General features: G+C 35.2%; 1 protein-coding gene across 4 annotated transcripts in view; it reads left to right on the top strand.

Moving 5' to 3' along the window:
• Positions 1-26,724, top strand: part of MAP4K5 (mitogen-activated protein kinase kinase kinase kinase 5) — a 135,065-nt gene that overhangs the window by 57,942 nt on the left and 50,399 nt on the right. For all 4 annotated transcript variants that reach the window (XM_021101533.1, XM_021101543.1, XM_021101550.1 and 1 more), the window contains 7 exons: positions 4,421-4,468; positions 4,563-4,605; positions 5,372-5,444; positions 12,182-12,313; positions 14,217-14,279; positions 16,464-16,545; positions 17,466-17,582. In XM_021101533.1, coding sequence (XP_020957192.1) covers positions 4,421-4,468; positions 4,563-4,605; positions 5,372-5,444; positions 12,182-12,313; positions 14,217-14,279; positions 16,464-16,545; positions 17,466-17,582 — 558 coding nt within the window. The remainder of the gene's footprint in view (positions 1-4,420; positions 4,469-4,562; positions 4,606-5,371; positions 5,445-12,181; positions 12,314-14,216; positions 14,280-16,463; positions 16,546-17,465; positions 17,583-26,724) is intronic.

Raw genomic sequence — 26,724 nt, 5'->3', positions numbered from 1 at the left:
GTTCTTTGAAAGATTACTCACTGAAAAAACTGGCAGTAGTGTCGTTTACATACTTTAAGGCATTTAATTTAGAAGCAGGATTAAGAAGTAGTGATTGGTGTTTTTTATCTTGGCAGTTCATAACATAATCGTTAATTGATGCTTCTATTTGTCCATTTCCTTGATTGTGTAGTTTATTTAGAAGTGAAATTGATGCTTTATATGTTGTTCTTCCATATTTAGAAATTGGGAGTTTGATCTGATTTAAGAGAAAGCTCTAATTTCAAAAAGAGTTGGCTTCCACATACTTTAAAAGACATACCATGCTAAGTTTGTTAGATATATGTAAAATAAATTTCTTCAATGTATCATATATTTCTGTAATAATCCTATAACATAGAAACCTTTTTTTTTTTTTTATGGCCACACCCACAGCATGTGGAAGTTCCTGGGCAAGGGATTGAATCTGAGCCACAGCTGCGACCTGTGCCCCAGATGTGGCAGTGCTGGGTCCTTTAACACACTGTACCAGGCCTGGGATCATAACATACTGTATCAGGCCTGGGATCACACCCGTGCCTCTGCAGCAACCCAAGCGACTGCAGTCGAATTCTTAACCCAATGCACCACAGCAGGAACTCCAGAAATCTACCTTTTTGTATCCACAGAAAACAGAAAACTAATCATGTACTCATAGCAGAGAATTGTTGACAGATTAATTTTCTTTATATTTTAATTTCCAAAGTTCATTGCATTGTTAAATAATGGATAGAGTATGGAATGGAAGTAAAAAATGAAACAAAAATTTGAATTTGCATTCTGGCCCTGGTATATGACCATCTGCTGTGGTTGTGGTTCCCCAAGTAAGGCTTTGGAAGGAATGACCTCTAAGATATCAGTTCCAATTTTAAAACTCTACTGCGCTGACAAATTTCCATATCTGGTGTCTATTGACAGATGAATGGACAAAGAGTCATGGTTTATATATATGATGGAATATTATTCAGCCATAAAAATGAAGGAAGCCCTGTCATTTGTGACAGCACGGATGAACCTGGAGGATCCTATGCTAAGTGAACTAAGCTAGGCACAGAAGATATATACTCACTTTTAAATAGACTCTCACTTATTTGTGAGATTCTAAAAAAGTTGAACTCACAGAATACAATCCTCAAGTTCCACCTTAAGGAATTAGAAAAAGATGCAAAAGGAAATAATAAAGCTCAGAATGGAAATCAATGAAATGTATAGTAGAAAAATATCAGAAAAATCAATGAAACTAAAATTGATTCTTTGAGAAGATCAACAAAGTTGATAAATTTTCAGCCAGATTATCAGGGAAGAATAAGAGAAGATACGAAAATAAGAGAACATTATGACAAAATCTATAAATATTAAAGGTATAACATGGATATTCTATAACTAAGAAATATTATGAATAGCTTTATTCCAAAAAAGCTTGCAACTTAGATGGAATGAAAAGGGACATTTTCCTTGAGAGACATAAACTTTTTTACTCACTCAATTAGAAATCATCTCAATAGTCCTCTGTCTATTCCCTACAAAGGACGCTTTCAAGCCAGATGATGTCATGGATAAATTCTACCAAACATTTAAGGAAGAAATAATGCCAATCCAACACACTCTTATAGAAAATTGAAGAATAGGGAATACCTTCCAAATCATCTTATGGACCAGCATTGCTTTGAAATCAAAATCAGACTTTATAAGAGAACAAAACTATGGACTAACATCCTTTGTCAAGGTAGATACAAAAATTAAAGAAGAATATAAAAGCAAAGGTAATCGAATAATACATTAAAAAGATAATAAATCTTAAACAAATGGGGTTTATTCTGGAATGTGATGTTGATTTAACATTCAAAAATCATTTCAAGTAATTGATAATATTAGCAAACAAAAAGAAAAGACAAACTGCATTATCATCTAAATAGATACAAAAGAAGCATTTAGCTAAATCCAACATTCATTTCTGATAAAAAAAAAAAATTCTTACTGTACTGAGAATAGAAAGGAACTTATTCAACCAGATAAAGAGCATTTATGAAAAACCTATAGCTAAATCATGCTTAATGGTAAAAGACTAGATGCTTTCCCACCAACGTTAATCAAACAAGGTAAGAATGTTCCACTTTTTCTTAACATTGTACTAGAGGTTTAGGCCAGTGCAAAAAGAGAAGGCAGTGACAAAAAAAAAAAATCTCAGTTACAAATAAGTAAAGCTTTATTCACAGACTGCATAATCATCTATGTAGAAAATGGAATAGAATCTACAAAGGGACTACTACAACTAATAAGTGAGAGTAGGAAGATTTCAAGATTCAGGCTCTATATACAAAATCAATTGGATTTCCATACACTGGCAACAGAAATTAAAATTTAGAAAAATACCACTTGGATTTCCCTGGTGCCTCAGTGGGTTAAGGATCTGGCGTTGTTACTGCTATGGCAACAGATATGATCCCTGGCCTGGGAACTTCTGCATGCCTCAGGTGCAGCCAAAAAAAACCAGTAAAAACTCAAAAGCAAAGTGACATCAAAAAATGCTGTTTAGGAGTTCCTGTCGTGGCGCAGTGGTTGGCGAATCTGACTGGGAACCATGAGGTTGCGGGTTCGATCCCTGCCCTTGCTCAGTGGGTGAAGGATCCGGTGTTGCTGTGAGCTGTGGTGTGGGTCACAGATGCAGCTCGGATCCCGCGTTGCTGTGGCTCTGGCGTAGGCCGGCGGCTACACCTCTGATTCAGCCCCTAGCCTGGGAACCTCCATATGCCGCAGGAGCGGCCCAAGAAATGGCAAAAAGACTAAATAAATAAATAAAAATTAAAATTAAAAAAAAAGAAAGAATCAAAGGAAGCTTTTTTAATCCTGTATAAACTGACAAGCCAATTCTAAAATTCCTAAGGAAACACAAAGGACCTGGAATAGTCAAAGAGTTGTGAAAAAAAAAAATTTGAGGACCAATAGTAGCAATTTCAAGACTTAAAAAGCTACGCTAATCAAAGTGTAGTGGGATTGGCATAAGGGCAGATAAATAGTTCAGTAGAACAGAATGAAAAGATCAGAAAAAAAATCCACACAAATATAACTAATAATTTTTTACAGAGCTGAAAAGATAATTTAATGGAGAAAGGGTAGGCTTTTCAATAAATGGTTCTGAAATAATTGAACATCCATATCCAAAAAAATGAATTTTGAACCATATTTCACACCATATGTAAAAAAACAAATGGACAAAAGGTTTGGACACTTCACCAAAGAAGCTATATAGATGGCAAATAAGTCATAGAGAAGATGTTCAATATCAGTAGTTATTAGAAAAGTGTTAATTAAAACCATAATGAAATACTGCTACACATCAATTAGAATGGCTAAAATTAAAAATACTGACCTTGGGGAGGTTCCATTGTGGCTTAACAGTAATGAACCCAACTAGTATCCACAAGGATGTGGGTTTGATCCCTGGCCTTGCTCAGTGGATTAAGGATCCAGCATTACCATGAGCTCTGGCATAGATCGCAGACAAGCTCGGATCTGGTGTGGCTGTGGCTGTGGTGTAGCTTGGCAGCTATAGCTCTGATTCAATCCCTAGCCTGGGAACTTTCATAAGCTGCAGATGTGGCCCTAAAAAGCAAAAAAAAAAAAAAGAAAAGAAAAAGAAAAACCTTAACCTTGGGAAGTTTGGTGAGCAGGTGGATTAACTGGAACTCATACACTGCCAGTTTCAATGTAAAATGGCAACAGCTGCTTTGGAAAACACTCTGGCAGTTTCCTAAAAATTTAAACTTATACCACCATATGATCCAGCCATTGTACTCCTAGATATTTATCCAAGATGGAAAAATCATACAAACACTTGATGTCAGTCTTCATAGTAGGTTTATATACACTAGCCAAAAACTGGCAGTAACTAGCCCAGTGACCCAAATGTCTGTGTGTTGTCAGGTGAATGGATAAACAAATTCTGTATTATTTGTACAGTGGAATACTACATGGTAATAAAGAATGGAATTTGATAACATTAACAGGGAATGTCACATTAATTACTGTGAATGAAAGAAACCAGACAAAAAAGTATATACACTGAATGATTCCATTTACATAAAATTGGAAAATTTAATAATTATCTGTAGGAACAAAAAGTAGATCAATGTTTGTATGTGGGAAAGACATTTGGGAGTGGTGGATATGTTCATTATCTTGATTATGGTGATGGTTTTATAGTAAAGTATTTCTGATTTTTAGCAGAAAATGAAATAAAAATATTAAAATATGGTAAATATTAATTAGTAAAAAGAAACTCATCTAGGTTTTCTCCTCAAAAGGAAATTCTAGTTTTGCTTATTTAGTAAGAATTTAAGTAGAAAATTTAGGTGTCAAGTTTGCACTTTTGCTAACGCACACTTTTTTTTCTTAACTTCAGGGTCTTGCCTATTTGCATACCAAAGGCAAAATGCATAGAGATATCAAAGTAAGTATATTTAACTCAAACTCTATTTGAATTGATAATCTATTGAATGGAGTTTTTTGATGACAATTTAATATTATTTATATTTTTGTTTTAGGGTGCAAATATTTTATTGACAGATCATGGTGATGTAAAATTAGGTATGTTATTTTTCCTAACATTTTTTTGTAAAAAAATTACCATAAAATTTTAAATGAGAATTTACATTATACATATTTAATGTTCTTATGAAGAACCATAATAATGTTCATCTTTTGACTCAGTGATTTTACTCCTAAGATTTTGTTTAAGGAAATTAACCCTAAAGATTAAAAAGAGCCATAATCATGAAAGTATTAATTGTAACATTACTATAAGAGAAAAAATGGGAATATAGGTCTAGCAGTAGAAAAACTGTTAAACTGTGATAAATCAATTTAGAGAATATTATTCCATCATCAAAATTAATAGGAACAGGAGTAAAATCCTGTAGTGTCTGGCAACTTTATGCATCTTCAGCCTTTTACAACTATATTTAACAATAACAATAAAAAGGCTTATTCATTGAAAAGGAGATTTTTAAAAATAGCACCAAAATACTAGCCTAGTTCTGTTAGAATAAAAGAAATCCAAGTAGGTCTTTTATTTTCTGCTCTTTTTTTCCCCCAAATTAACTCCAGGTGCTTGTAATGAAAATATTTTCATTAACTTTGTTCTTAATAAAATATATTTTCATTCTAGTAAGCTCTTTTCTCTTCATGATTATCTTATGAACCAAGTAAGAAGAGATTTAGGTATTCAATTTATATACATTTCTCTAGCATTGCTATCCGAATTATTAATAATGGCATGCCAAAGGGTATAGTTTAAAAATATTGGTGGTTTTATTGAAAACTAAAATTTTCTTTTGTGCTTTTTCCCCACCAGCTGACTTTGGCGTGGCTGCAAAAATAACAGCTACCATTGCAAAAAGAAAATCTTTCATTGGCACTCCTTACTGGTAAGATATTATTTTGACTGAATTTTGTGCTTTTTCATTTCTTCAATGTTAGTGATCAGCATCGATACTAGTTATACAATTCATACTTAACTGGAGATTGAAAACTTGTGTGCTCCTTGATACTACCATAGTTATGCTTGGGGTAGGGAACTTTGATACTCTTTTTCATTGTCCAGCTTTCCCTGTGTTAAACTTCTGATAATTCCTACCATCCTTGGGATTTTGTGTTGAGAGGACTCATAGGTATAAGATTTTCCAAAAAAATATCATGTTACAATCACTTGTCATTTTGTTACCCTTTCTTACAGTATTTCTTCTATCTTGATCTATAACTTCACTTTCTGGTTGTTAAACTCATGTATCCTACCCTGCCATTAATCATCACCTCCACCCTACTTCTAATGTACCCTACCAGTTACTGACAAAATAATCTTTCTAAAACACTGCTTTCATTACCAAAGTTCAATAATCGAAATATTATAGAAAACCTAGTAATAAACCTTAATATGTAAAATAATTTAGTATGTATTATAAAAGGTGGCATTTAAAGTTTATATGAATGGTTAGGTGCTCTAATATGCAGTGCTTGGATAGTTTATTATTTGGAAAGAATTTTAAAGTAGCTCCATACCTCATAACTACTGTCAAAATAAATTGTATATGGAACCTCATAGTTACTGGTCAGGGCTGATACTATACTAGATTTGAAACGTTCACTGTTTATCTCATTAGAAAGTTTTTATATAAAGTTTTAAAACGCACATTGCTAAATTTCTTTAAAAATAAAATTCACAAGTTATATAATAAAAATGCTCAGTTTGATAAAAAGTTGCATATTCAAATAGTTAATATAAAAATGAAACCAAAAGAACTATTAGTGACCGTAAGTAATAGCTGAGTAAGCCTTTCCTGGTATAAATCATAAAACATTGCTAGATTTGTTGGTAGGTTTAACTGCGTGAGATGATTAGAGATGCCAAAATTCTCAACAAAATTTTAGCCAACTGAATCCAACAATATATAAAAAAAAAGATCATACACCACGACCAGGTGGGATTCATCCCAGGTTCACAAGCGTGGTTCAACATATGCAAATCAATGTCATACACCACATTAACAAAAGAAAAGTAAAAAACCACATGATCATCTCAATAGATAATGAAAAGGCATTTGACAAAGTTCAATATCCATTCATGATAAAAACTCTTACCAAAGTGGGTATAGAGGGAACATACCTTGACATTAAGTCATTTATGACAAACCCACAGCAAATCTAATACTCAATGGAGAAAAGCTGAAAGCCTTCCCACTAAAACCTGGACCAAGACCAGGATGCCCACTCTCACCACTGCTATTCAATATGATACTGGAAGTGCTAGCCACAGCAGTCAGACAAACAAAAGAAATAAAAGGTATCCAAATTGGAAAAGGTAAAATTGTGACTGTATGCAGATGACATGATACTATATATAGAAGACCCTAAGGACTCAATCCAAAGACTACTTGAACTGATCAACAAATTCAGCAAAGTAGCAGGATATAAGATTAACATTCAGAAACCAGTCACATTTCCATTTACTAACAATGAAATATTAGAAAAGGAATGCAAAAATACAATGCCTTTTAAAATTGTGCCCTAAAAAATCAAATACCTGGGAATACACCTGACTAAGGAGGTGAAAGACTTATATGCTGAGAACTATAAAACACTAATCAAGGAAATCAAAGAAGATACAAAGAAATGGAAAGATATCCCATGTCCTGAGTTGGAAAAATTAATATTGTAAAAATGGCCATACTGCCCAAAACATTCTACAGATTCAATGCAATCCCTATCAAATTACCCATGACATTTTTCACAGAACTAGAACAAACAATCCAAACATTTATATGGAACCACAAAAGACCCAGAATTGCCAAAGCAATTCTGAGGAACAAAAAGCAGAAGGCATAACTCTTCCAGACTTCAAGCAATATTACAAAGCCACAGTCATCAAGACAGGGTGCTACTGGTACCCAAACAGACAGACAGACCAATGGAACAGAATAGAGAACAGAAATAAACTCCGACACCTATGGTTAATTAATCTTTGACAAAGGGGGCAAGAACATAAAATGGGAAAAAGACTGTCTTTTCAGCAAGCATTGCTGGGAAACCTGGACAGCTGTATGCAAAGCAATGAAACTGGAACACACCCTCACACCATGCACAAAAATAAACTCCAAATGGCTGAAAGGCTTAAATATAAGACAAGACACCATCAAACTCCTAGAAGAGAACACAGGCAAAACATTCTCTGACATCAACCTTACAAGTGTTTGCTCAGGTCAGTCTCCCAAAGCAATAGAAATAAGAGCAAAAATAAACCCATGGGACCTAATCAAACAGACAAGCTTTTGCACAGCAAAGGAAACCAAAAAGAAAACAAAACAGCTTACAGAGTGGGAGAAAATAGGTTCAAATGATGCAACTGACAAGGGCTTCATCTCTAAAATATGCAAACAATTTAAACAACTCAACAGCAAAAAAGCCAACAACCCGACGGGAAAATGGGCAAAAGACCTGAGCAGACATTTCTCCAAGGAAGATATGCAGATGGGCAACAAGCACATGAAAAAATGCTCAACATCCCTGATGATTAGAGAAATGCAAATCAAAACCAGCATGAGATACCACCTCACACCAGTCAGAATGGCCATCATCAATACGTCCACAAACAGCAAATGCTGGGGGGGTGTGGGAGAAAAGGGAACCCTCCTGCACTGTTGGTGGGCCTGTAAGCTGGTACAACCACTATGGAGAACAGTATGGAGATACCTTAGAAATCTATACATAGAACTACCATATGACCCAGCAATCCCACTCTTGGGCATATATCCAGACAGATCTTTCCTTGAAAAAGACACATGCACCTGCATGTTCATTGCAACACTATTCGCAATAGCTGGGACATGGAAACACCCAAATGTCCATTGACAGATGATTGAATTAGCAAGAGGTGGTATATATACACAATGGAATACTACTCAGCCATAAGAAAGCACAAAATAATGCCATTTTGCAGCAACCTGGATGGAACTAGAGACTCTCATACTGAGTGAAGTAAGTCAGAAAGAGAAAGACAAAACACCATATGATATCACTTATATCTGGAATCTGATATACGGCACAAATGAACCTTTCCACAGAAAAGAAAATTGTGGACTTGGAGAATAGACTTGTGGTTGCCAAGAGGGAGGGAGAGGGAGTGATATGGATGGGAAGTGTGGGATTAATAGATGCAGACTATTGCCTTTGGAATGGATTAGCAGTGAGATCCTGCTGTGTAGCACTGGGAACTATGTCTGGGCACTAATGATGGAGCATGATAATGTGAGAAAAAAGAATGTATACATTTATGTGTAGCTGAGTAACCATACTGAACAGTAGAAAAAGAAAATAATGTATTAGGGAAGTAAAAAATAAATAAATAAAACTTTTATATGCCTACCAACTTAAATAAACGGCAAGTAACAAACCAAGAAATAAAATATGACAAAGTAGATTTTAATATCTTTAATGTATAAGTTCTTAATATCCAAATAAAAGCAGGTTTTGCTAGAAGCAGTTATCAAAATATATAAGATCTTATAAAATAAGAAAATTGTTTTCCCCAATGATGGCCAGAAATGCAAATTAAATAAGCAATGGTATTCTTTTCTATTAAATTGGGAAGTATTTGGAAGCATGGGTAATACCTCTCACTATCCCTGAATATTTGGCAGTGGAAGTGGAAATTAGTAGAATATTTTTGAAGGATAATTTGGCAACAGTGTTTTTAAAAAACCTTAAGCAATGTTTATGTTCTTTAGTCTCAATTCCACTTGTAGTGATTTATCAGAGAGACATAAAATTTATAAATGAAGAGCTTATCACAGTGCTTTAATAGTTAAAATTTGAGAGAACGTATGCATATGCAACAGGAATTGATTAAGGAAATTATGTACAGTCATTCAGACCAATGGAATAAGTTGCCAATATTTAAAATCATGTTGTAAAAGGTGAATGGTCAGTGGATGGGTTCATGATACACCGTGAATCAAAGAAAGAATATGGAGTTCCCGGCGTGGCACAGTGGTTAATGAATCCGACTAGGAACCATGAGGTTGTGGGTTCGGTCCCTGCCCTTGCTCAGTGGGTTAATGATCTAGTGTTGCCGTGAGCTGTGGTGTAGGTTGCAGGCGCGGCTTGGATCCAGCAATGCTGTGGCTCTGGCATAGGCCGGCAGCTACAGCTCCAATTCGACCCCTGGCCTAGGAACCTCCATATGCCACGGGAGCGGCCCAAGAAATAGCAAAAAGACAAAAAAAAAAAAAAAAAAAAAGAATATAAAAAGTAACATATACAAATAATCCCTTTCTGTAGATGTGTATGTGTTTAAAATTTATGGATGAAAGTGTGCACAACAGTGGTTCTCTTTGGATGGGGTAATGTTTGACTTGCTTTTTCCATATTTTTCATATATCCCAAATTCCCTTCAAAACACATGACTTTTTAAATTTTTTTTGGCTGCGCCTGAGCCATGCGCAAGTTCTCAGGTCAGGGATCAAACTCACACGACAGCAGTGACCTGAGCCACCATAGTGACAATTTGGATCCTTAACCTGCTAGGCCACTGGGGAACTCCAACACACTTGACTTTAAACAACAGAAAAACAAACAAAGCCCCAGTAAATATCAATTAAATATAAATTAAACATAAGTGAGTTAGATTACCTATAGAATTCCCTTCGTTGCATGCCTACTTTTTCCTCAGTCTCTTTCTGTGACTCTGTGCTCTTCTGTAGTCAAAATGATCAGTTCTTTATACCCTGCTATACCAGATAATGTTTATATCTTCCCTAGTATATCCATCATCTGTGTTTATCAGAAGTCTTGCCCTGTCTTAAAAATGACACCCACATTCCCTTTCTTTACCATGATAGACTGCTTGATCACAGCTCTGCTTGCCATTAAGCCACCATTGATTCTGGTGGACATAGGCAATGAATTTCATGTTTTCTCTAGATTCCAACTCAGCTTCTTTACTCTGTGAAACTTGCCTTCAGTCATCTTGCTTCATGTGATCATTTTCTTCTCTTTATTCCTACATCCATTATTATGTATTTGCATATAGCATATATGTCTACATATATATTTTATATCCTTAACCACACTTAAGTTGAGAGACAGTGTCATACATCTTTTTGTAATCTAAGTATATACAGAAGTGTATACAAAAGCAACTTCTAACTTGTGCATATTCAATATAAACAATCAATTTAAAAATAACAAACATGAAAAAACAAAAGAATATATCTCTCCTGAGCAATATCACCTATGCTTTGTAACTTCAGGTGCCATCATTATACACCACTGACACCCAAATAGATAATTCCAACTCAGCTACTCAGTTGACCTTCAATCTTATATATATTCCACAGTTGTTTGATAATAGCACTACTTTGATATCCACAAGCATTTTATACTCAGATTAGTCTCTTCAGTCAACCCCTTTCATCCTATCCCTTCTGCCACTGCCTTTGGAAAGGCCTTTCTTTTTCCCCTTGTATTTTTGAAATAGTCTTCTAACTCATCTACTTGACTCTGGTTTCACCTCTTCTCACACCATCCTTCATGTTGGCTTCATAATTAAATCTTTCATTTTCATGGTAAAGTCTAAACTTCCTTATATGATCAGTAAGCCATTCATTATCTAGCCTGTCTCTCTGAGTTTTATTTTTCCAAATTCTTTCTAGGTCTTCTCAGACTGTCTGTGGTGAATGACCTAAAGGTGTTTGTTTTTGTTTTTGTTTTTTTCATTTTCTATCCATTACAGATTGTTACTTTTGTAAAAGAAACTTAAAATGAATTTTAAAAGATCATATATGTGGATAAGAATAAATACTTCAAATTTCTGTACTTATCACACACTGATAACATGCTATTTACAGCCCCATATCCGTCTGAAGATCATACACTGAGTAGCGCTGTCCTATCACTTCTCCACGTGTTCCATGCCTTCCTATCTCCTTGCTTTTGTACTTGTTTCCTCTGTCCAGGCTCCTCAACCCTCCTTAGCACCCTGCTAATTCATTCTGTCAATCTTACCTCCTTTAGGAGCTTTTCTCTGACCTTCATAGCAATTTAGGTGCTCCTTTTCTTTTCCCATGTTGTAAACAAGATTCACGAAACAGAAACTAAAGTAAGGTGGAGTTCCCATCATGGCTCAGCAGTTAACAAACCCAACTAATATCCATGAGGACACGGGTTCGATCCCTGGCCTCGCTCAGTGGGTTAAGGATCTGGCATTGCTGTGAGCTGTGATGTAGGTCTCACAGCTGTGGCTCTGGCCTAGGCTGGTGGCTACAGCTCCAATTCGACTCCTAGCCTGGGAGCCTCCATATGCCACCAGTGCGGCCCTAAAAGACAAAAAAACAAAAAACAAAAAACAGAAACTAAAGTAAGGCAAAACACTCTTTCCTCGGAGCAACAGTATTCAGAGAAGAGGATTCACGATTTTTAAATAATAAGTGTTAAAAAAAGTGTGTGTCTATGTATTTATATGGTCTTTATTAGGTCTTTTCTAGTGAAGTTTCTTCTTTCCTAGTAAATGCCTCTCAGCCTCTTTTCCTCCAAGAAGTCTAGTGAATATAACAAAAAGATTTCATATCATTTTTAAAAACACAAAAATGTTGTATTTATTAATTCCTTCTAGGATGGCCCCAGAAGTTGCAGCAGTAGAAAAGAATGGTGGCTACAACCAACTCTGTGATATCTGGGCAGTAGGAATAACAGCAATTGAACTTGGAGAACTTCAACCACCTATGTTTGATCTTCATCCAATGAGGTGTTCTCAGTATTTGCAATTATAGTTATTATCAAGGTCTAAAGGGAGAGTGAAATACTGACAACTGGGTATTCCAAGCTCATTTTAAAGTATATTAAAAGAGTAAAAGTGTTCTGGGGGACTTAAGAATAATCTCAGCTAAAACCTGATCTCTTCTATTGCTGTTCCTAAGACAATGGGGAGTGAATCATCAATACTGTGATGATTTTCCATAGAATAAATTTCCCTTGGTAATCATACTAGGATTTAACAGTTATCATTTAAAAAAAAAAAAAAGTCTTTTTAAGTCTTTATCCATTCCTCCATTAGTTAAAAATGTTTCTTTCTTTCTTTTTTTTTTTTTTTTGGTCCTAAATGGAGTTATAAACAATGATAGGATGCAGATGAGTTTTTTCTATTCTCATTTGATTCTGTTTCTTTTTCGTTTGTCTAGGGATAATGAAGAGGTAGATGCTTAGTATAATCATTTACGTTTTAGGGTATATTGTCTCTGAAAAAAGAACTTTTGAGAGACTATGAAGTGATTTTTAATATTTTAAAGGAAAATATAAATTAGGCTAAAATTTAAACTTTTAAGGTAAATAGTATGAAGTTAAAAAGAAAATCAACAGAACAGGGAAAGTATTCTAACTTATGACAGATAGCAGATTAATATATATTACATGAATAACTCATTCAAAGACCCTTAAGGGCAAAAGATAAATTATTTATGAGCAAGTAACCAGATACCAAAGAAACATGAAAAACTATTTAACCTCAGAACTAAAGATATACAAATTAAAGATACCTGCTTTTAGCTGGAATGATGCTAAGTACAGGCCTTTAGGAAAATAATTTAAATGTTATTTGTTATGGGCAATACAAATATTGCACTGATTCCACTACTGGAAAAACTTAGGAAATAATCCAAGAAAAGAAAAAGCTAAAAATTATCTAGTTCAAGATTACCAGGGAAAAATCTGAATATCCAGTCATTGGTAAATTGTTAAGGAAATTATTTAGCAGTAAAGGGAGGTAGTTACATAAGTATAAACCAAAACAACATGGAAAACTGATTATTAGTGATAAAAAGCAAAACATAGCGTTACCTATTACAATTATAATGATTAGTGATTGGTTAATAGATTAAAAAGAAGCACAGAAACTTAAAATAATGTCTTGGAGTGGGAGGAATATGGACTTTTTTTCAATTTTCCCTTATATATGAATCATTTAATTTTTAAAAAGAGAATATTTTTGGTATTTAAAAAAATGACTAAAGAGTTTTCTTGGAAATGTGGAAGGAGTTTTCTAAGAAATACTAAAATACTCCCTTCTTAAATCCTCCATCCTTCTACCCCCATAATCCATAGAAAATGGGTCAAAGGTCAGTTCATTGAGAAAGTCAGTCCTCTTGCAGGTTGACTTCTGTTCCATTCATAACAAGAGAATGTGAAAAAATTATTGTCCAAAAGGGGAAACAGACTCGAAAGTGGGTATAATTTGCCTGTACACCCAAAATAATTATAGAGGCTAATCTTCAGTTAAACATACAGCCCAATGTTTGAGTAATATATCATTTCTGTGTGTTACAGAATGACATACAATTATATAGGCTAGCACTTAAGGTATAATACTAATTATATATGTAACAGTGTGGTAATAAAACCTTCTCTAACATTTGGTTACTTTGCCTTGTAAGTAAGAGCTTGTTTGAAATGTGAAGATCCTCTATATAGCCAGGAGAAAATTCCATAGGGTATACAATGTACAAAATACTAATTGCAATACCCCATACTAGTTTTCTTCAGTACCTACATATGTAGTAGTCTTGTATAAATTCACTACAGAATATTGATTATAATTACTAGGTGTAGTAATAAAAGTAGTTTATATTGCTCTTTAACTAAAATTTTTATTCCAGGGCCCTCTTCTTAATGTCAAAAAGTAATTTTCAGCCTCCGAAACTAAAGGACAAAACAAAATGGTGAGTTACAGAATATATAGATTTATAGCATTTTATGGTTGAGAGGGACACAGGTTCAGTTCTGTTATTTTATAGGTGGTGAAACTGAAGCCCGGAGGCATTGAACAGTTTCCCTGAAGTTATTTGTCTGTTTTACTTGCAGAGCTATAGCAAGGATCTAGGTTTATTTTCTAGTCAGTGTTCCTTTATAATGTGCTGCAGTGGTAAAACTCTGAGCATTTTATTAATGTTTTGGCAGCTTCGATAAAAGGTGTGGTGAGGAAAGGTTTTGAAATAAATAAGATTTTGGAGATTCATATTTTGCCTTGTATTCCTTTACTTTTGTTAATGACATGTTGACTTTCATGGAAGATGATAGAACAAGGTTTCTGAGATGCAGTGACACTTAAAATCAATCCCTACGGCTTTTCTCTACTTTTCTTCCCTAATATTTCAAAAGGTCATTACTTATTTGCATAATCTCTTCCTTCTCATATGAAGTTAAGCAATTTGCCTATTCTTATATTCTGCAAAATGTCTTCCTAATTAGGTAATAAAAATTGAAAATTGGAGTTCCCGTTGTGGCGCAACAGAAACGAATCTGACTAGGAACCATGAGGTTATGGGTTCGAACCCTGGCCTCGCTCATTGGTTAAGGATGTGATGTTGCCATGAGCTGTGGTGTAGGTTGCAGACCAGACATGGCTTGGATCTGATGTTGCTGTAGCTCCGATTAGACTGCTAGCCTGGGAACCTCCGTATGCCGCAGGTGCGGCCCAAAAAAAAACAAAAAAAAAATTGAAAATTGTTTTTCTGGTAATAACTTTCCATACATTTAGTAAAAGAAACTATACAAACAAAAGGTTCCATATTCTTAATTGGTTTACCATAATCAAAGCTGCTAGAGGTCATAAGTCATGTTTTAATAATATGGTAGTAGTTATCTAAAAAATCACTACTTAAATGCAAAAAGCTGGAAGTAATCAAAACCTGCATTTGTTCAATGGTGTTTAACTCAGAGCTATGCAGAAGTTCCCTTTACAATTACAACTATTTAGTTTCTAGGGGAAAAAATTCTTAAATTCAGTAATTCTTCATCTAGAATTAGATGACCTCTCTTGAGAGATCCATTGGCCCCCAAATTCTGTACGTATATTCCTTTTTTTCTGGGGAGACAGTGCATACCTTATTTCAGATTCTAAGAGGCCTGTCCCTAAAACAGGTTCTAAACAATTTTTTTTTTTTACGTTTTATTAGCCTGTCTATGCATAGTATTATTTAGGAGCCAAGCCATTCTAGAGGTAATGCCTGGAATGAAAGGTATATCACATGGTGGAAATAAAGAAGTTTATATCCTCCTTCTAGCTGTATTCTTTGGTATTGACATGTGTTTCTCCCTGTTCTTTGTTACCCAAAGTTCCTAAGCAACTGGAGCTGGAGGATTTGGGCAGGAAACGTAATGCACACAGGCCATCAGATGTAATGCAGCGATTTGATATCTCTGAAGAGAAATGCTTTGTCATTGATGTCATTGGTCATGACTAAGGTTATTCTCATTGGTTCTTGCCCAGTCCCTCCTCCAGTGGAATCTTGGCAATGGTGCAGTTATCTCTTTTTGTTATTAATTAATAATCAAAATATAATTCCTTTAACTTACGTCTTCTTCCTTTCCCCATTTCATCAGTGCAGGTGGCAGGAAAACTCTTCTGGTTACTAAGATTGCTCCCTCTTCTCTGTCCTCATTCCTAAGAGATTCATTGACCTTTTAAGGGTTTAAATAATCTCTCACATTACCCACCCTCCCTTCACGCCATCCAACTCTTGGTATAGCAGAACATTTACAAAAGCATATAAATTAGGAAATGAGAAGAGGTCATTTTGATTCTTAAGTGGTACCTAGAACACAAGGTTATAAACCCTATGGGTGACACACCTACCCATTTCTAGTTTTCAGTGTACGTTTTAAAAGTTATATTACTCTTCTGTTAACTAATTGCATTTTACTTGAGGTGAAGCAGACAAATGTCTCCAAGGGATGTACTGTGCTTTGAGTTTAGTTTTTTTGGCTTATGTAGAGCTAAGAGGCCTAAGGAAAAAAATCATGTGTTTCAATCTTTCTAACTGCTTGTAAGTTAATTTTATCTAGTAACACCAAAAAACTAATATTAGTGAAATATTTTTGTACATGTCTTTTTTTATTTGAAGGTCATCAACATTCCATAATTTTGTCAAAATAGCACTAACCAAAAACCCAAAAAAAAGACCAACTGCTGAAAGACTTCTGACTGTAAGTCATTCAATTTATAGGAGATTTTTCTGTAGTCATGCAATAAATAGGCATATCACAAGAACATCAGTATTCAGATTTTTAATATAAAAATATTAGTGATTGCTTACAGCGGGGATCAGCAAACATTCTATAAAGAGCCAAAGAGTAAATATTTTAGGCCTTTGTGAACCATATGGTCTCTGTTGCAACTACTCCGTTTTGCCATTGTAACACAAAAGCAACCAAAGATGGTACACATGAAAGATATGGCTTTCATACGCAATAAAGCTTTATTTATAAAAGGGGGCAGTGCACCAGATTTTGCCTGTGGGCTGTAGTTTGCCAACCCCTGCCTTACAGAAAACTCTTAAAAATGTTGCTTTCATCTAAAATTAACTTCTTTTCTTGGTTTCTTAAGTAAATTTATAGAATGGTCTTGTGTGTGTGTTTGTAAAATACTTTTATATTAGAAAAAGCTGATGATTACAACAATCTAAGAAAACTTTGTTTAATGTTATAAAATTTAATTGTCTATACATTAACATAATTTTATTGAATTTAATATATGCAGTTATAGAATACACGTTTTTTCGTATTGTGCAATGAACTGTACCACAGTACTTATTTGCATATTATTATAATGACATGAGTAATGAATGTCATTGTTATAGCCAAGCTTGTAATTTGATTATCTAATATAGATTATTTATTTACCTAGAGAAGTTATTCATGTTATAAACTTACCCCACGATGGTTCTTTAGTTCCTTAGCTTTTGTAATATATAATTATGAATTCTCTGATTAATATTTTTGCTGATATATTGTCTAATTGTTTCCCATATGCTTGTTTGATAGTTAATAGAAAAACACAAACAGCAATTTCTATAAGCCATAGGTGGAAAAGCATTCTCATGAAGTTTTGTTTTGTTTTTACTCAGCATACGTTTGTAGGGCAGCCAGGTCTCTCTAGGGCCCTAGCAGTTGAACTGTTGGACAAAGTGAACAATCCAGACAACCACACACATTACACTGAAGGAGATGATGATGACTTTGAGGTAAGACATGTCTGTAGTTTAATATTTGAAAGTACATGTTTAATACATGTTTAATATGGCCTTAGAGTTTGTTTTTGAATTCACTCTTTAAGTTTGTTAAAGCAGATTTAGTAACAAAAGTTGTCAATGTAATCTACACTTGTCCTGCATATAATTACCAGTTAACACTAAAAAAATTATAGTATAATATACGTAACATAACCAATTGATACTTTTCTTAATCCTAGTTCTTTCCAAAACCGGGATGACTGTTTTTCATAGCATTGTATTATTTTATTTTCTTAGTTGGTTTACTTAAAGTTATTAAAAGGTAGCTAAGATTAGAATCAGGTATGTGCCTTTCCCCTCTCAGAAATCCAGAAGTGTTTTTTCTTCCCTTGAGACATCAACTTCTGTAGTAAGAATTTGGTCTTTCTCTAAAAAGAAAGGGTATCTGATTTCCAAGGAAATGCAAGTTTTAGGAACATTGCTTTGGACTAAAAGAACAAAGTTAGCCAGAGCACATGTACATATTATTTTTCACAAAAGAGACTCCCTAGAAATCCATTTGGCCATTTTGTTTTATTCATCCAGATCATTAACAATACAAATAATTTTTAAAAATTAACATAAATTCCAGTACTTTTTCAATACTTATTCAAAACTATGTAATTACATATAGAGGTATTTCTAACTATGCTTGCTTTCTCTGAAAATATTGTAGAAATATTTTGATTATATTATACTTAAAAACACAAATTATAAATCAGGAACAAGAAATTCCCTGCCCATTGTTGGGCACCTATTTATGCCTATATATATATATGCATGTGTGTATATATGTGTATGTGTGTGTGTGTGTGTGTGTGTGTATAGAGAGAGACAACATATATGTTATATATACCACAACTGTATTTTTTACCTGTCTCTCTTCCTCTCCTTTTATTTCTTTTTATTTCTGTGTTTCTCTGAATCTGTCTCTTCATTTTTCTTTAAGCCTTTGTTTTCCTTTATACTTCTGACAAGAATGTAGAACTAAACTTTATATGTTATTATTTATCCAAGAAAATTTTCTACTTCATATACTTAAGTTTTAAATTATACAGTGTAAGTATTGTGATAACTACTAATATTCATTGAGTAGCCATTGTGTAGATAGTATTAGGCCAAATAATTTCCGTGTTAACTCTTCTAATACTCAAAACAATCCTTTGCAATTGGTGCTATTACCGTCACCATTTTACAAATAAGAAATGAAGGAGAAAGAATAAAAGTAATCTTATTTGCCCAAGATTATATGCCTAGCAAGTAGTAGAATCTGGCTTTTGATTCTGGCAAATTAACTTTAGAACCTACTCTTAGTTAATATACCATTATTTCTATGTATGTACTTAATAGAAATAATCATTAAACAGTCTTTGTAAACTAATCCCTTCCCTAGTATATAGCATATTCTTACCTTGTAGTAGGTAACCAGTGAATATTTTGTTGACTGTTAAATGAACTCTAATTGAAGATATAAAATGAACCAGCCAGATATAGATTTTTTTCTCTAACCATCATTTTAGACTTGTAATAACTAATAATAAGATTTTAATCCCTTGAAAATTCAAAATTATTAAAATTGTTGTAGGTGAAATTTAGAATTATATATTACTGGATTCTTTAATTAATGTTTCATTGGTTATGTAAATAAAAAACTCTTCTTTTGTTCCCAAACTCTTCTTTTATTCCCCACACTATTTTGCTGAGTTTCTCAAATCCACTCTTATCTTTGAAATTCTCTATTTCTCTTAAATGTTATAGCCATACTTTTTATTCCTCTAAATGTAAAACCTTGTTCCAGACAGCTGGGGATACAGTAGTGGCTGCGATTGACATGAACTCTGTCTTCAAAGGACTTACAGAGAATGGTCTCAGAGGAAATTCAGAAATACCAACAAATAATTTACAAGTTTGATAACTATTATGAAATGGGAAATACAGGGGGTTCTGCAGGCATATTTTAGGTCCAGGAAAGGACTCACTGTAGAAGCAATACATAAGCTGAAAATCTGAAGAATAGATAGAAATTAGAAGAAAAGAGCAGGCAGAAGTGTTCTGAGCAGAAAAGAGAAGCCTGGAGAGAAGAGAGTATACTTGAGAAACTGAAGAAAAGTCAGTCTGTTAGGCAGAAAACTAGGAAGGAATTTGTGGAAGATGAGGTTACAAAGCTAGATGTTTCAAATGAAAAAAATCGGAGGCTTTAGTCTAGATACAGTAGAAACCATTAAAGGGTAAGGGAGGAACTCCTGTTGTGGCTCAGTGGGTTAAGAACTCAACCTTGTCTCTGTGAGGATATGGGTTCAATCCTTGGCTTCACTCAGTGGGTTAAGGATCCAGCATTACTGCAAGCTGCAGCACAGGTCACAGATGTGGCTTAGTCCTGTGATGTAGGCTGCATCTGCAGCTCTCATTTGACCCCTGGCCTGGGAACTTCCATATACCCCAAGTGCCACCATAAAAAGAAAGGGGGGTCAGGGAGTGATGTAAGATATGGTTTTTTTTTTTAAAAAAAAGGATCTCTATGACTTCAGGTTGGTGATTTCATTCCTTAAAACCTCTTAGGAGACTATTGAAGTTACCCAGGATAGAGGTAGTCATGTTTTAGACTAAGGTGGTATAGCACAGATGGAGAGAAGTGAACTAATTCAAGAATTATATGAGAAAGTTGGTGACTGGATATAGATGTGAGGGTGAGGAATGAGAAAAGGACCAGGCCTAGGTTTTGACTTCAATCGCTGGGTGCATATAAAAGTGCCACTTATCGAGATAGAAATAACTAGTGTAAAATCAGGTTTGGGAAGAAAGATTGGTTCAGTTTTATATATGTTAATTTGAATGTTGCACCAGACTTGCAGATGCTAAGCAGTTAGGTATGTCGTTATAGCTTGGGGAGGAAAGTTTGGAGTAGAGATATAAAGTTGAGAGTCATTAGATATACTTGTAGTTGATACCTCAAGAATAAATGTGATCATCCAAGGGAGCATGTAGAATGAGAAGAGAGGGCCATAGACAGCTTCTTGAGATTTCTCCTCCAAAAATTTAAAAATCCTGTAGACCAAAAGAAATTGCAGAGGATTAATAAAGAACATTAAGAGGCTAAAAGAAAATTTCAGTGAGGATACTTCCTAGTAGTTACATTAAAGAAATGTTTGGATTTTGGTGTTGGTGTTTGATTACTTTAAAAGGCTACTCTTAAAATACTACAGGTGAAGCTAGATTGGAGTGGTTTGAAAGATAAGTATAATAATTCATTTATTAAATTTAGTTGTGAAAGGAGAGGATAAGATAGAGCAGTAGTTGGAGGAAAGAGTTGGCAGTGGGTTTGTCTCTCTCTATATATGTTTATTGACTATTGATTGATTGTTTTTTATGTGGAGCCAAAAAAAAATTGAACAGGATTAAACACTTATGAAAAGGATCAAATGTTTAGAGATAGAAGAGTCAAGAGAAGCAAGATGTATAGGCAAAGTCCCCAAAAAGGGAGGAGAGGATAGAATCTAAACTATAATGCCGGACTTGATCTTAAAGAAACACTTGAAAGGCTTTTTTGGGAAGAGTGGCCAAGATGGTGGAGTTGGAGGACCTTGAGTTCTCATCTTCTATTGAGCACACCACATTGCATCCATCTATGGGAATGATCTGAAGACTAGCAGAAAAAATTTTCTATAAGTGAAGATATAAAGAAGGAACCACAATGCAATGGGTAGGAGAGGCAGAAACATGGTATAGTCAAGACCCATACCTCTGGATAGGTAACCCACAAACAGAATAATTTCAATTGCATAGCGTCTTCCCAAGGGACAAGTCATCCGAGGCCCATATCCGGCTCCCCAGCTGAGAGACTGTACTTGAAAGACAAGCCCCTCCCCCTACCCCAAATGTCTGGCTTTGAAAGCCAGCCTGGCTTCTGTACAGGGAGCTAGAGGGCTCTAGGAAATAGAGATTGTATTCTTACAGGGCATGCGCAAAACCTCACATAGACCAAGTCCTAGCAGAGGTAGTAATTTGAAAGGACCCTTGGTCAGACCTACCTGCTGATCTTGGAAAGCTTCCCTGGGAGACAGGAGACAACTGGTACTCACCCTAAAGATATAGACAGTGGCAACAGCCATTTTGGGGAGTTTGTTCTACCAGTAGGATATTGGTAGTGGCAAGCACCATTTTGAAGTCCTTCCTCTACCTAATAGTGCTGGGGACTTTGCAGCCCAACAGCCTGGCACCAACCCAGGCCCCTTCCTGCCCTCACAAACAACCACCCTAGGACATGGCTCTGCCCACTAGTAGACCAACACAAATTCTGGGACCCTGGAGCACACCCAAATCCAGCACTGCCCACTAGCAGGCCAACAACCACTGCAGTAGGCAGCCACTGCCTAGCATCTACCTGGGCCAGGGACCAAGCCTCTCTAATACTACACCCAGAGTCGTTGGCCTTGCCACAACAGAAGGACCTACACAGCCAACACAGGGGCCATCCCTAGAGCATATAGCTTGCTACCCAAAGGAATGTGCTGCCAGGCCCCTTAGGATGCCTCTATACATAAGGCTACTCCTCCAGGACCAGGAAATATAACTAGTCTACCTAATACTTAGAAATAAACACAGAGAACTAGGCAGACAGAGACAGAGGAGTATGTTCCAAATGAAAAACAAAACAAAACCTCTTAAGAATTAAATGAAGTGAAGATACACAATCTACTTGATAGAGTTTAAGGTAATTATCGTAAAGATGTTCAATGAACGCAGAGAAGAGTGGAAGAACACAGTAAGCATTTTAACAAAGAGGTAGAAAATATAAAGGAGAGCTGAAGAATGCAATAACTGAAATTTAAAAATACAGTAGAAGGAATCATCAGTAGATTAGAGTATATAGAGAAATGGATCAGTATAAGACTGAGTAGTAAAAATCACTCAAGCTGAAGAGGAAAAAGAAAAAAGAATTTTTAAAAATGGAGGATGGTTTAAGATAGTAAAAATCACTCAAGCTGAAGAGGAAAAAGAAAAAAGAATTTTTAAAAATGGAGGATGGTTTAAGATACCTCTGAGACAATATCAAATATGCTAATATATGCATTCTAGGGATACCAGCAGAAGAAAAGAGAGAAAGGGACAGAAAACTTATTTGAAGAAATAATAGCTGAAAACATTCCTAGTCTGGGAAAGGAAACAGAAGGCAAAATCCACACCAAGATACATTATAATTAAAATATCAGAAATTGAAGATAAAGAGAGAATCTTAGCAGCAAGGGAATAGCAACTAGTAATATACAAGGGAACTTCCATAAGATTCTCAGCTGACTTTTTAGCAGAAACTCTGCAGGCCCAAAGGGTGTGTCACATAATATTCAAGGTGATAAAAGGAAGAAAACCTATAGCCAAGATTTTTCTATTTAGCAAGGCAGTCATTCAGTTTTGAAGGAGATAAAGAGTTTTACAGGCAAGTAAAAAATAAAGAGTTCAACACCACTAAACTAGCTTTATAAAAAATGTTAGTGGGACATCTCTAAATGGAAAGGACCACAGTTAGAAATATCAAAATTAGACAAAAAAAAAAAAAGGAGTTCCTGTTGTGGCTCAGTGGTTAATGAACCCGACTAGCATCTATGAGGGTGCTGGTTCGATCTCTGGCCTCGCTCAGCAGGTTAAGGATCTGGCATTGAAATGAGCTGTGGTGTAGGTCACAGACACAGCCCAGATCCCACATTGTTGTGGCTGTGGTATAGGCTGGTGGCTACAGTTCTGATTGGACCCTTAGCCTAGGAACTTCCATGTGCCGCAGGTGCAGCCCTAAAAGGACAGGAAGACCAAAAAAGAAAAAAGAAAAATCTCACTGGTAAAGGCAGACATACAGTAGAGGTAGTAGACCAATCAGCTATAAGGCTGGTAGGAAAGTTAAAAAACTAAAACTACTTAAAATCGTCTACATCTGTAATAAATATTTAAGGGATTCAAAAAAAAAAAGATGTAAAACATTATGTCAGGATTATTAAACATGGGACAGATGTGGGGGATAAAAATTCAGGGTTGTTAGAATGTGTATGAACTTCGATCATCAAGTTAAAATAATCGTGTGTGTGTCGTTGTAATCCATGAACCTCATGATAACCGCACACAAAAAACCTTTAATAGATATACCCTCAAGAAAGAGAAAGGAATCCAAACATAACACTAAAGATAGTTATTAAATCACAAGGTAAGAGAACAAAAGAAGAAAGGAGCAAAAAAGAATATAAAATATAGAAATAACCATAAAACAATTAACAAAATGAATAATTACTTCAAGTGTAAATGAACTGACTGTTCCAATCAAAAGACATAGAGTGGTTGAATGCATACAAAACAAGACCCATAAATGTGCTGCCTATGAAAGCCTCACTTCAGATCTAAAGACACAGACTGAGTAAAGGGATAGGAAGAGGTTTTCCATGCCAAAGGATATCTGTAGAAGGCTAGAGTAACAATACTTGTATCAGACAAAACAGACCTTAAAACAAACACTGTAACAAAAGATAGACTTTACATAATGATCAAGAGATTGATCCAAAAAAATATAGCAGTTGTAAATATATACACACCAAATAGATGCACCTAAATATATAAAGCAAATATAAACAAATGTAAAAGGAGATTTTGACAACACAGTAATAGTAGGGGACTGTAATGCACCATCCACATCAATGGACAGATCATCCAGAAAGAAGGCAACACTGGCTTTCAACAACACATTAGATCAGATGCACTTACTTGGAACATTCCATCCAAAACCAGCAAAATATGTATGCTATTCAATTTTGACATTCTCCAAGATAGATCATATGATAAGCCCCAGAACAAGTCTCAATAAATTTAAGATTGAAATCATATCAAGCATTTTTTCACACTACAACAGTATGGAGCTAGAAATCAACTGCAAGAAAAAAGTTACCAAAAAACCCACAAACCAATAGAGGCTAAACAGTATGTTACTAATCAATCACTGCTTCACTGAAGAAATTAAGAGGGAATCAAAAAAATACCTGAAGACAAATGGAAACACAACTATGTATAATTTATGAGATAGAGAAAAAGTAGTCCTAAAGAGGAAGTTTATAGAGTTACAAGTCTACCTAGTGAAATAAGAAAAATCTCAAACATCTGACCATACACCTAAAGGAACTAGAAAAGGTAGGACAAAAACCCCCAAAAATTAGTAGAAGAAAAGAAATAATGAAGAGCAGAGCAGAAATAAATGAAAACAAAAAACAGTGGAAAAGATCAATGAAACTTTGAGCTGGTTCTTTGAAGAATGAAATTATCACTTATATGTGGAATCTAATAGAGAATGATACAAACGAACTTATTTACAAAACAGAAGCCGACTCAAAGATTTCACAGTCAAACATATGGTTACCAAAAGGGATATGGGAGGGGGCAAACGGATAAATTAGGAGGTTGGACACACTATATATACGCATATATACTATTACATATAAAATGGATGAGTAACAAGGACCTACCATATAGCACAGAGTAAACTACTCAATACCTGTAATAATGTATATGGGGAAAGAATATGAAAAAGAATGGATATATGTTTATGTATATTTGATTCACTTTGCTGTACACCTGAAACTAATACAATATTGTAAGTCACCTATATGCCAGGATTTTTTTTTTTTTTTTTTTTGTCTTTTTCTTTTCTAGGGCCACACCCATGGCGTATGGAGGTTCCCAGGCTAGGGGTCTAATAGGAGCTGTAGCTACTGGCCTACACCACAGCCATAGTAATGCCAGATCCGAGCCCTGTCTGTGACCTACACTGCAGCTCACGGCAATGCTGGATCCTTAACCTGCTGAGCAAGGCCAGGGATCAAACCTGCAACCTCATGGTTCCTAGTCTGATTTGTTTCTGATGCGCCACAATGGGAACTCCACCAGGAATTTTTTTTAAAAAAAGATAAACAGGGTTGATAAGCCTTTGCCAGACTCTTCAGGAAAAAAATAGAACCCAAATAAAAGCAGAAATGATAGAAAAGGAGTCACAATTGACACAACAAATATATTTTAAAAGTCATAACAGAATACTACAAGCAAATATATGCCAATGAAATAGACTACCTAGAAGAAATGGATAAATTCCTGGAGACATACAATCTCCCAAGACTGAATTAGGAAGAAATACAAAATATGAACTGATGGATTCTAGTAATGAAATTGATCAGTAATAAGATAAACTTCTAATGGAGTTCCTGTTGTGGCTCCATTAGAGGCCATCGAACTTCGATCCTTGGCCTTGCTCAGTGGGTTAAGGATCCAACGTTGCTGTGAGCTGTGGAGTAGGTCCAGATGTGGCTCAGATCCCACATTGCTGTGGCTGTGGTGTAGGCCGGCAGCAACAGCTCCAATTCGACCCCTAGCCTGGGAACTCCATATGGCACAGAAGCAGCCCTAGAAAAGGCAAAAAGACAAAAAAATAAATAAAATAACGAACAAAAATCTAATAGCAGTTTCACAGGTGAATTCTACCAAACATTTAGAGAAGAGTTAAATAACTATTCTTCCCAAATTATTCCAAAAAATTGCAGAGGAAAGAATGCTTCCAAACTCTTTGTACAAGGCCAGCATCACCCTGATAACAAAATTGACAAGGACACCACCCACACACACACAAAAAAAAAAAGAAGAAAAAGGAAGAAGAAAAATTACAGGTCAATATCAATATTGCTGATGATCATAGATGCAGAAATTCTCAACAAAATATGAGCAAACCCAATTAATACATTAAAAGGATTATACACGGTAATCAAGTGGGATTTATCACAGGGATACAAGGATATTCTCTCTTTTTTTCCTTTTTTTTTAAAGCCACATCTGTGGCATATAGAAGTGCCCAGGCTAGGAATTAGATTAGAGCTGCAGCTACCAACATATGCCACAACCATGGCAACACCAGATCCAAGCCACCTCTGCAACCTACACCACAACCTGTGGCAACTCTGGATCCTTAACCCATTGAACGAGACTGGGGTTTGAACCCACATCCTCACAGAGACAACATCAGGTCCTTAACCTGCTGAGCCACAGGAACTCCTTAAGGAGTTCCTTAAGGATTTTCAACATCCACAAATCAGTCCTTGTG

Source organism: Sus scrofa, chromosome 1, assembly GCF_000003025.6.
Source record: "Sus scrofa isolate TJ Tabasco breed Duroc chromosome 1, Sscrofa11.1, whole genome shotgun sequence".
In the NCBI taxonomy this organism is placed as follows: domain Eukaryota; kingdom Metazoa; phylum Chordata; class Mammalia; order Artiodactyla; family Suidae; genus Sus; species Sus scrofa.
Note: the sequence above shows the minus strand (reverse complement) of the source record. Positions and strands in the feature narration are given on the sequence as shown.